Genomic DNA, 12,008 nt, shown 5'->3' on the forward strand with positions numbered 1-12,008 from the left:
TGAGGCCTGAGTGCAAGCTCCAGGTCAGGACCCCATGTGGCCATCACCCACAGGGCTCAGAGCCTGGTTATATGTGTTACTGGGGAGGTGGCTCAAGCTGGGAAGGAGACATCTGGGAGAAACTGTGGAGCCTTTTAAAAGGGCCTGGGAGGGAGAGGGGTGGGAGAAAGAAAGTGAGGAAGAAAGGGACAGAGGGATAGAGACACAAAGACACACAGAACTTAATGGTTATGTTGGATTCACACTCAAAAAGGGAGAGACAAAGTAAAGGAGGTTTCTGGTCAGAAAGGTCCAGCTATGAATGTAGAGCCCAAGTAGTAAAGGAAGACTTTCTATTTAAGTGCAAGTGAAAATGCCATTAACAAAATCTCTTTTCAGGGAAACTCTTAGCTTCCTTAAAAAATGAAATAGGAGCTTTCAGAAAAGTGGGGTTTCTGAAGCTGACATTTAGGGCCCCATAGCAAATCTCAGCAGGTTTTTTTTTGTTTTGTTTTGTTTTTGGTTTTTTTTCATGCCATTGTGGCTACTATCTGAATGACCTAGGTCTTGCTTGGGAGCTCTCCTGAGTTTAAGGCTGCTTCACTCTCTGCTCCCGCCATACCTCACAACTTGGTGGGGGTGAGGACTATGACATAGTTTCTCTTGGTCCCTTTTCTCCCTGCCTCCCTCCAAAGTTCCTTGCTTAGCTGAAGAATGACTGCCCGCACAGAATCTAACCTGCCTGGCCAGCTTTATGACATGGCCACTATCAATCTTGCCCTTAACGTGACATTTGTTTATGACCCAATGGGAAGGGCTAATGGCTTCATGAACCCACTCTGAAATGAGTTAAGAGAAGTCTAAAGAGAAGGCCCTGGGACAGCAGGCAGGGTCCAGTAGTAGAAACTAGGTTCAGAAGCAAAGGGGGCCCCTCTCCAGAAGCTCTAAGATGTGGAGTGTAGAAAGAAACTGCTACTCCAACCAGCCTTGTTTCTAGTGCCGATAATAGCTGTAGAGAACACCGGTATGGGTGTCCGGGACCTGGGTGCAGTATGGATGCCTCCTGTCCTTCCTGGGCAACCTGGCCAGGCAGCCTGGACCACCAGAGGGTTCAAGGCCTCTCTGGAATTTTGTGCCATGAAGAAAAGGCCCTCCATCTTAAAACTGAGACCCCTTCCCTAGGGAACAGGGTGGGAAAGAAAGGTCCTATGTCTCTTCTTTACCTATCAAAGTTCAGGGGAGCCCGATAGGGCTATAAGGCACTCTTGTTCCCTGACCCTTGTTTCTGACCCCCGCAGGAAACAGCCAAGAGCTTACAGACCACCAGCACAATCGAGCCTTATTCCTCTGCAAACATCGATTATTAATGACACAAACTGTGTGGAATGATAAATTGTAAAATGCATGCTTGTTTGCATGCAGTCTGGTGAAATAAGGACTGCTAACTACATAACCCTGGAAAACAGCACGCGTTCCTACCACACGTGCAATATGCCAAAATGCAAGTTTTTATGTGGCATGTAACATGCTGGCATTTACTTGCTCACTGTATAAATTGCAAAGAAAATAAATGCACCCACTGCTACATAAAGGACAAAATACTTACTATCCCAGAGCTTTCTACAGAGGCTAATTTCAAAATTAGCCAATTCCCAACCACTAGATCCTGCCTTGTGTCCAAGGCTAATTTCAAAATGTACTGTCTGTTAGCTAAAATAGCAAGAAGTTTCTCTTATAATATTTTACAGAAAAAATATCCTTATTGCTGAAAAAGTGCAATACCACTAAAGGAACAAGTAGTTCCCCCAGATTAAATAAGGTCAGCGGTAATTGTTTTTCTTAATTTAAGACGAGAGTCCAAAAGCACATGTATTGAGAATTGAAAACATTACCTATATGGTTTAAAAAATCCGAATAATGAGCAGAACTTCTGACCTTCCACTCTGACATAGCTCCTGAGCTATGACTTAAGGCAACTCCTGTAGATATAACTATATATGTATAACACAAACACCTTCCCAGACATATATATCTGCCATGACTAATTTTCAAACGTTGCAGTCGAAGAGGGCAGTAACGATTGCTAAGAAGTTTGTCCCAAGGCAAATGTGTAAACACTCCCGGGAGCTTAGGAGAAGAACTCCTCCCGGGCTGCCTCAGTCCAAGCACCGCATTAATGCCGGGATCCTTCTCCAGCTGCAGGAACTCAGGCTCCAAGGAAGGATGAGCAAGGGATGCCCGCTGCCCACTCCACATTCTGGCGGAGTCGAGAATGGTCTCCAGCCCCGAGCGAGCCCGTTCTCCACCGCCCCCCCCCCGCCCCCCGCCATGCTCAACCCCGAAAGTCCCCTCCAGCGCAGGCCGCGTGCCCTCCCTCGGGGCGCGGGGGCAGACGCAGCCGCACGGGTCAGGCCGCCCTCCCCACTTGCCTGCCTCACTGTCCCGCATCCCACCCCTCGCAGCGGCTAGGTCGGGCCCTCAAGAGCCTGGCTGGGGTAGGCCCAGGGCTGGCTGAGGACGCGACGTGCTCCGGCCTCAAAACCCAGGCTCAGGGAGAAGCAGAGGGGTGCGAGCACGTGGACCCCGAACTCGCCGAACCCGCTGCCCGCTTGCATATCTCCCGAGTCCCTTAGGCCCAGCGACTCCCAGCGCCGGCCACCGCCAAGTGATTTGTGGCCTGTAAACCGACCCCACACGCCGCGCAAGGACACAGCCCAGCCGAGGAGGCCGCCTGGGGCCCCAGCGCTGGCCCGGGCACGTCCGGCGCGACCAGGCGACCAGGCCGAGGCGGGGCGGGATGGGAGATGTCCTTCTAACAGCGCGGCTGCCGAGGCTGCGGGGCGCCCTGTCACCCGGGCGCGATGGAGTGCCTGTGACCTTTCTACCCTGGCTAAACACCTAAACACACGTGTGTCCTCACAACAAAGGCGGCGCGAGAGGAGTATAAATAGGGAGCGCCGTAGGCCAGGTGGCGCGAGGCAGAGTTGCGGGATGCGGAGCGGGTAGGCTGCTTTCCCCGGGCTCCGCCGGCCCCCGCCGCGAGGGCTGGAAAGCGCTCCTCCCGGCTCGGCGACCCTCGTCCCTCCACACACAGCCTTGCTCTTTGCCATTTTCTGCTCAGCGCGGTCCTCCCGGCACCTACGACCCAACTTGTGATTCATCCATCACACCTAACAGAGGTCTCCTCGGGCTCTCTGCTCCCCAAGCAACCTCTTGTGGGGGGCAGGCAGCGGCGAGGAGAGCGAGAAGCCGGGGAGGGGAGACGGCGGGGCGAGGGTAGGCGTGAGGGGGTGGGGGGCGGGAGGAAGGAGCTCCAAACACAAACAGAAGCCGGGCCCAGGCCGCGGCGGGTAATTACAGCTAATTAGCTGCAGAGCGTTCCCGTCCGGGAGCGGCGTCCCGGAGGCCGGCGTTGGGCCAGGAGCTACTCGGCAGGACCAGGGCCGCGAAGAAACGCCCCAGCAGGAAAGCCTCGGGTGGGCCACAGTCGGGTGGGCCATGTCCCCACTCCAAAAGGTTGAAATCAGGCAAGTCGAGAAATGTAACGTCTCTGGCTGCCGGAGCTGCTGGGCCTTGGGATTCGCCACCAGTCCGAAAGGACAGGGCCATTCCGTGGGTCACCTGCTGCCGCCTCCCATCCGGGCCTAGACAACCCAGCTCCAGCCACCGGACGCTTTGTCGGCAAATCCTGGCTCCAACCCGTCTCCCAAAAGTGGACCAACGCACAAACTATGAGATCTGTCAATGGATTCTTTCCCTTCACCACCCACCCGCAAGGGGTAACCCGAGGCAGCTCCGGAGCCTAGGGCCGAGACAGCCGAGCGGGGAGTTAAACGCAGCAGTAAAGCGAGTCCCAGCCGGCCTGACCCGGAGAGACACCCGCGCCCTGGGCCGCTGCAATCTTCTCTAGCTATTAGGTTACGACTCTGAGGGAGGAGACCCAGCAAATCAGAGGCCACGTAAAGCAGTTTTTGACTGAAATTAGAGTGTATTTATTTGCAGCAATCCTTTAACAATGATCAAATTTTGACAACAAGCAATAGCAATTACTGCTAAGTGTTGCCTCTAGATAGGAGCGGCAGATAGCAGGAAACTGTATTATCTCGAAAACAAACTGAAAGGCCCTGAATGTCTGTAATCAAATCGCCATCTCTCCAAAGTCTGATTGACAGGGCAGATCACCCTAAGATAATGAATTTATTACATTTCCTGGGTTATTTACAAAGGGGGAGGGCCAATATGGATTGCCCCCTAGGTTTAACTGTAAATTGACAAGAAAAAATGGATTGAAAAGAAACCACCCTAGACTAAAATGTTCTGCTCTTCTCTCCTTCCTTCTTATTGCTTTAAATCTTTTTCAAAAAATAATTGTTCTACAAACACATCTTCTAAAATAGTTTCCCAAAGATTAAATATCCCTTTCCAACCCACAGTACATATATATTTTTAAATCAACCCTTCTTTGTAACGCATGAAGGATTGTAAATGTGGATGAGTTATATACATTTATAAACGGGTTTATTTTTCTTCTTACAAAGGAGTGAAATTAATAGGAGAAATATCTATCCAGCATTTGGCTCACAGGGATGTATAACACACATCATGATTTTTTATATGATGCACAAGCCAAATAGTCATCTGTATATATCTCTACACACAGGTATCACTGTGGTAATAACGCTGCTGATTCATGGGCTTAAAATTTCCAGATCATGTTCTGTCCTTACTGAAAAAATATATTTTCGTATATGCCAACTCAGATCTGTTTAGGAAAGTATCTTTTGACTAGCCACAAAGCAAGCTGACTATATAGTACATTTTGCAGAAGATGCTGCAAGAAGAAAAAAAATCTAAACAAAAAGAGACTTTTATGTGAAATTTGACAAGGAATAGTCACAGGGCTTCTCCATTTTGAAGATATTTAGGAGGAGAATAGGTAATTCCTAGTGTTTTAATCTGAAATCTTTTTTCTTATAATAATTAAGGCTGTATTAAAGTATCCAGACATATAGATCTCATTCAAACTGAATGGTAATTTATTAATAAACAAACAATGAATATGTTCAACAAAAAGAAAAAAAGATGATAGAATAAGATTAATACAGTTTCCCTTTTTATAATGAAAAAAAAGCACAATTTAAAGTTTCAGGCAATTTAACGTCAGGTTTTGGAAATACTTTCTGGCGTTTGGTCCACGACATCCAACTACAAATTAAAAATAAATTACTATATTGCAATTTACATTTTAAAACAAGTCCATGAATAAAAAGAAAGCCATTTTCATATACGGGGACTTTCCCCCTCCTTTCAACATAGGATAAAATAATATCTTACAAGTGAGAGGTGAAGGAAAGAGAAGGGCAGGGGAATGGAAGAGAAAGGAGGAAAGCGTGATCTCTGAAAAGCAAGAAGAAACTTACGTGTTATCTGGAGTAACACTGTCCTTTAATAAACCATGATTTTGCTGTCTCTGTACAAAATAGTTTACCGTTTTGTTTATTTAGAAAAGGCAAAGTGAAGGTGGCTCTGAATCTTTTAAGAAAATAGTTTTCTTTGTGCTGGTTGAGTTGAAGTTTTGGAGGGATTCTGTTCACTCGTTTGGTGAATGTTTTTCAAGTTTGTTTTTAAATTGGAATTTTTTTCTTTTTTTCTTTTTCTTTCTTTTTTTTTCTTTCTTTTCTTTTTCTTTTTTTTTTTTTTTTTTTTTTTTGGTTTCGATTTTGCATTGATGGTTCTTTTGGCTGTTCCTGCTTTGGGGTTCGATTCATTTCGATTTTGGGGGGGGGGGGGGACAGGGAGTGTCAAAACTTACTACAGTCGTAGACGAAAGCCCCGGACGTGCGGTACAGAGACTGGCTGGAAGGGAAGGCCATCTGACAGCTACTATTCCCGTTCACTGGAGAGTTGTTCAAGCCGATCCTCTGTGACTCGAACATCTCTCGCACAGAGTGGAAGTTCTGCTGCTGGCCCGGGTAGCCCGCGGCGGCTGCCGCCGCCGCCGCACTCGCCAAGTGGCCCAGGTCTCCGCCCGCCTGATTCAGGTACCACGAGGTGAGGCGGCCTTGGTGGGCCGCAGGGTGGTGGCCGGTTTCCTGGCCGCCGCCGCCGTGACTCAGGGACGAGGAGCTGCTGCTGGTGACTGGGGGCAGAGAGTAGTCGGGGAGGGGGTCGTCCACCGCGGAGCCGCCGGTGCTCCCCGGTGCGCCCTGCAAGTGGCCGCCGCGCTCTCCGGCCGCGTACAGGCTCATGGCCTGCAGGTTGCAGTGGTAGGTCCCGGCGCCCGCCGCGCCGCCACCGCCGCCGCCCCCTCCGCCGCTGCCCCCTCCCGAGCTGCCGGCGCTGGAGCTCTGGCTGCAGGGGGAGCTGTAGAGGGAGCTCTGGCCAGGCGAGTAGGCGCCGAGCGCCAGCGGGGGTGCGATGCCCGAGCGCGAGGACCCGGCCGCCGAGGCCAGGAGGCCAGAGCTGAGCTCCGTGGCCGCGCCCTGCGGCGACCCCCGCAGCGACGTCATGATGTTGTCCACGCTGAAGCCCTGGCTGTGGTGCGGCGGCGGCGGCGCTGGCTGGGTGGGTGGCGGCGGCTGCGCGGGCTCCGCGCCGTCCAGGCTCAGCGGCCGCGCCGAAGGCAGACTGCCCGGGGGACTGCTCCCACTCGACAGGCTGCTGCTACTGCTGTCGGGGCTTTCGATTTTGGGCACCGCGGCGGCGCTGCCGCTGCCCAGGGCGGCAGCCGGGGACAAGGGCTGGGGCGGCGAGGGGCACGTACCGTTCTCGGTTTTGATGTCCTGAATGCGCACGGGCGGCGGCTGCGGTCCGGGCGCGGCGCCGTCGGCCTGCTCCGGCGGCGCGGGCGGGGGCTGGCGGCCGGGCTGCGGCGGCGGCGGCTCCTTGAGGTGCAGCCGGTCTTTCTCCTCCTTGTCCTTCACTGCGTCCTTCTTCTTGAAGCGCCGCCGCCGCCGCAGGAAGCTGCCGTTCTCGAACATGTTGTACGAGTCCGGGTCCAGCGTCCAGTAGCTGCCCTTGCCCGGTTTTTTGTCATCTCGGGGCACCTTGACGAAGCACTCGTTCAGCGAGAGGTTGTGGCGGATGCTGTTCTGCCAGCCTTGTTTATTGTCCCGATAGAAAGGGAAGCGGTCCATGATGAACTGATAGATGCCATTGAGAGTTATCTTCTTGTCGGGGGCGTTCTGGATGGCCATGGTGATGAGCGCGATGTAGCTGTAGGGAGGCTTCACCATGTCCTTGGGCTGCGGCTGCGGCGTGTAGGGCCCGTAGGCGCGGGCCATGCCGCCCGGGTACTGCTCGGCGTGCGCTGGGTGCGAGTACACGCTCATGGGGGCCGGCATGGCGGTGTAGCCGCCCCCGGCCGCCGCGGCCGCAGCGCGGTAGTAGCTCTGCTCTCCGCCGAGGTAGGGCACCACTCCCAGGGAGTTGGGGCTGGACACGGAGTAGCGCGCCTGCATGGCCCCCGCTCGCCGCCGCCGCCCCGCGCCTCCCGCCGCCCCCCACCCTCCCTAGGCCGGCCACGCCAAGCCGGCTGCCCAGTCCGAGTCCGGGCCCCACAGAGCTGGTGCCGGGCCGCCGCGCTGAGTCCGGCTCGGCCGCCGCCGCCGCCTCCGGGAGCCGCCGGCCGCGCACGGCCTCTCCCTGGGCTCTCTCGTGCTCCTGGGGGGCCCCGGGCCACTTCGGGGTCGGTGCTAGGGGAGAAGGCCGGACGAGAACGCGGCAAACGGCCTTGGAGGAACCCGCGGAGCAACTTCCAGGCGAGGACGGCAAAACAGAGCCAAAACTAAAAAACAAGAAGGCGCCCTTCTCGCTACACTGCCTGTGCCTTCCAGGAGACTCTGCCCTGAGTCGCCGGCGAAGGCGGCCAAATAACCAGGGGCGGGGGGCAGCGCGCCGGCCGCCTTCTTGGGCCCCGCGTCACCTTTTTTTCAGTCTCTCGCGCGCCGGCCGCTTAAGGAAGCATTGGGAAAACTTCTGAACTTTTGAGCATCCGTCACCCAGGCGAGGACTTTTTTACGCAGTTACATTTTTTCCGGGCAGCGGAGCCCCGCCCCACCACAGCGGCAGCAGCCAATGGTAGGCGAGAACCGCCTCTGAATGAGCCGGAGGCCGAACCCTGCCGGCCCGCGCCCAGCTGCGGGAGGACCGCCGGGCTGACCACACGCGCGCCGGCCGTTCGGAGTCCGCGCCCTTGCCCCTGCCCCTGCCCCTGCCCCTGCTCCTACCCTTGCCTGCGCCAGGCTTGCCACCCACAGCAAGATCGGCCCCCTATTCCCAGATGCCCACCGCCGCCTCCGCCGGTACTTTCACCCCCAGCTCTCTACACAGGCGTCCTTTGGTCCCGCAGACTTCCTGGGTCCTCCTGTACCCTACGCAGACCCTTCCTCTGTCCATCGCTCCCAGATGTCACCGAGTCCTCGACCCCAACTGGCTCTTTCCCATTCAGTGGCGGATCTTGCTGTCACCAGGGCCGGGATTTCCTGGGCCTCTCTTCCCCTCCTCCTTTTCCCTCACCTTTCCTCTCTTTCTACTTCTTCCCTCCCGTCGCCACTCTCACTGGGTTCACACATGTGTTCATTTGCCCCCCACCTGGAGGTTCTCTTGTCTGGAGCTGGGTTACAAAAGACACAGTTTTAAAGGCTCAGTCACAGCCATGCTCTTCCCAGTGGGGCAGGAGTTGTCGCCCCACCTCGTCTTCCCCGTGACCCCTACCCAGTTGAAATAAGGTGTGTGTGTGGGGGGGGGGGGGGTAATATGGGGCCTTGCCGGGACCGCTGCCCAGGTGGGCTCCGCCCGCCCAGCTTCAAGACACCCTGCTTCTTGTGCCCCAAGGGCCCTTGGCGGCCAGGGGGTGCTTGAGGCTCAGGCTGCTGAGGCCAGGAGGCTTTCTGCGCTTCCCTGTGGTGGGGAGGGGGTGTGTGCATACGTGATCCCTAAGGTTTGCCACTGGCCTATGGGTCTTGTCTGGTCCGGCATGTTTCTGCTCAGAGGAGGGGTCACGCTTCGGGCTCAGTGACATTAGCAGGTGTGATGACAAGAGGCAAATAAACACGTCCAAGAACTTAACGCGTCTCAGTTTAACCTCCATCTCCACACGCGCGGGGCTGCCGGCTTTCAGAGATAACGGGTGTGCTGGGGGAAAATGTTCAAAATCACACCTGCAGAATGGCTCAAGGATTGGGGTGGGGGTGGTAAGCATACAAAGCGTACCCTTGTGCACGCCTGAGATTTGCAGTTTCTGAGCGACTGGAATGGGATGGGAAGACGACAGAAGAAAGGAAACGAAGGAGCAAGAAAAAGATTGGCCTCCCTGTGCCTGCAGTGCATTTCTGTGTTTTGGCAACTCTAGAAAAGACCCTCCTGAAGACTGAACACTGGATTCTTTACTAGAAGCTGGGGAAACTGGCAAGTTTAGGAAACTGTGAAGAAGAGTAGTGTGACACATTTAACACCTCCACTCCCCCCAATTTCTGACAATCTTTAACTGCAAGGACGTGTTGGGAGCCCCTTTTGGCTTCTCAGCTGGAATCCCGGTTTTCTCACTCACAAAAATTCTCCTTGTAGCTTCAGTGGTTAGATGTCAAGACGCTATCTTGTGTAGCAGGCTCAGCTGTGTGTCACTTGAACATTAAAAAACACACAACAACAACAATGTGTTTCAGAATGGACATTTACACGGAGAGGGGAGGACCTGCTCCTTCTAGAACTAGCCTTGGGGGGGGGGGGCGGAAGTTCCCATTCCTGTGGCAGCTACCTCTTGGCCTGCTGTGCTCTTGGGACACTTGAAACTCCTTTTCCAGGGTGTTTGAAAGGCGGGGTCTCGGATTGGAAGAAACGCTTGATTTATCAGCAGGAGGCTCAGTACTTGATATTTCCTAAACACTAGCAGGGGGAGGAAGGGAAGAGAAGACCCCCGACTTGAAAAAGGAATTTGTGTCCCATTTCCAGCCCTGTACCCTGACATAACCAGCCCCTTTGGCTGAGGCTTTATGGGAGCATTTTGGTTTCAACCTGGAGACCAATTAAGTGGTCTCCCTAAACACCCCAGTGTTTGGTGAATTTGGACTTTAAACTGCATCCTCACTGCTGGCAGTGCTTGGAGAGAAAGTGGCAATAGCGACTCGTTTGTTTTCCTATTGTGGGAAATGCCAGCGGACCCTGGGTGTTGCAATGGACAGTTGTGCTTCACTGTCTCCCCCCAGCTCACCACCCCCTGCCCTCTCCTCACTCTCTCTCTCAGCAGCCCGGAGAAATGTAAACAGCTTGTTATGTAAATTGCAAATCGAACAGCGGGGGTGTTCTGGGCTCCCCGCTTTGGATATAAAAGTTGTCGTTGTGAAATTAGTATCTGGCATGCGGAAAAAAAATGGAGAGGTGCAGTTTTATAAAGATCAACTTTCCACTGGTTTAGCTCTGGATATTCGCCAGGAAAAGATATTTGCATTTGTATTTTATAAGCTTACTCGGAAGCAAACGTCCAGTAAACGGCTTGATTATATTTCAAGTACTTTGCTTATTTTATTATTGTTGTTAGTGGTCTTGTTTTAACGTTAAGGCACAGAAATAAAGTCTTTGGGGGAATGGGTAAAGTTTTTATTTTTCAGTTTAAAGTTTTTGATTGCCCCGTTTTTGCTGCTCCTCGGGGTAGTTCAATCATCCGTCTTCCGGACAACTACTGACTCAATTGGCAGACATGCCCCCGCAGGAAACCTTGGGCTTCTTTTCTGACACCTCCCATAGTTGCAGCCTGAAGGTCCTGCAGGCGACAGCGGTAATGGATGTTTGGTGGAGCTGTCGTTTGGCCCGCCCTGCAACCCCCAGCCCTTCCTTGACCTGCCAGGTGGGGTTACAGTTCCCGGGGCCCACTTACAGCCTCATAGCTCTGAGGAGGGGGCGTGACGTCACAACGATATTTAAAACAAGGCCTCACCGGGCCCCTACTGTAGAAAAGAACCAGGGAGATGTGGCCAGCACTCCAGGAAATGCCTGGATTTGGGAACGTGGGGACACCACAGGAATGTGTGTATTGGGGGGAGTGGGGGAGGAGATGGTGCCCTAACGCAGGTCACCAGGAACCAGAAGGAGCTCTTTCTCTTCTTTTTATTCCAGTCAATAATAATAAGGAAAGAAGGATCGGGCGAGCTCCGAGTTCAAGAAATGAGTCTCCAGGCGTCTGAGCCCTGCCTAGGGTGCATAGATTGTCCTCTCCGTCAGAGACCCCCTCGGGGAGTTTCCAGCGTCCCCCTCAGGCCCGGCAGCCCAATCGCCCCTGTGACCTGCCCAGACCCCCTCCCAGTCCGCTGTTCCCGCGTATCCAGCTTTTGGCTCTCGGTTTTGCCCAGGAAACCGGCCCATCGTCGGGGGGGTCTAGGACGCCCTCGAGAGATTTTTTTTTGGGGGGGGGGCGCTTAGCCCAGGAGCTGCGGAAACAGGAAAGGCGGGCTTAGAAGATGAGGGAAGGGGCTTCCCCTGTTCTAGACGGTGCCGCTAATCTAAGGGATTCTGCAAACCCAGGAGGGAGGCTGCACGTCAGCAGCCCCTTCGCTGTCCCCTTCGCTGCTAGGGGACAAATTGGAAGATTAAGGCATTTATTCTGCCAATGAAATTTGAAAACTCCCCACTAGACCGAAATCACAAACAACTGCAACAAAGTCCGTGTGGGGGTGTCTTTGGGATATTTAGATACGTGCCTGTAGTTCTACATATGGCCTCGTTTGCGTAGACCAGGAGTCCAGGGGTAGGGGAGGATATTTCGGTGTCAGTAACCGGTATTCGTTACCAAACCTTCAGCTCCGAAGGTAGCCTTGCTCTTCAGTGTGACTTTTCAGCTGAGGGAGGAGGCGGGGACCAAATGTCTGGGTTGCCGAGACTCAGCGGGTTGCTTCCTTCTTCCCTCTTAGTTGGGGGGCTTCTGAGAAGAGATTGAGTTAACACAGTACCTCTAATTCTACTCCCTCCTCAGCAGAAAAATACTTGCTACAATAAATAAAAAGAGCATTTGTTTTTCGATTATGTTTTAAAGTGAT

The 12,008-nt window shown here is 53.6% G+C and overlaps 1 protein-coding gene across 1 annotated transcript; it reads right to left on the minus strand.

The window, feature by feature from the left end:
• Positions 1 to 3,947: 3,947 nt before the first annotated feature.
• FOXC1 (forkhead box C1) lies at positions 3,948 to 7,971 on the minus strand. Its single transcript, XM_060617156.3, has one exon. The coding sequence runs from the start codon at positions 7,437 to 7,439 to the stop codon at positions 5,781 to 5,783; it is 1,659 nt and encodes a 552-aa protein (XP_060473139.2). The 5' UTR covers positions 7,440 to 7,971; the 3' UTR covers positions 3,948 to 5,780.
• Positions 7,972 to 12,008: the final 4,037 nt, after the last annotated feature.

The sequence above is a fragment of the Panthera onca genome, chromosome B2 (assembly GCF_046562875.1).
Source record: "Panthera onca isolate mPanOnc1 chromosome B2, mPanOnc1 haplotype 2, whole genome shotgun sequence".
Classification (NCBI taxonomy): domain Eukaryota; kingdom Metazoa; phylum Chordata; class Mammalia; order Carnivora; family Felidae; genus Panthera; species Panthera onca.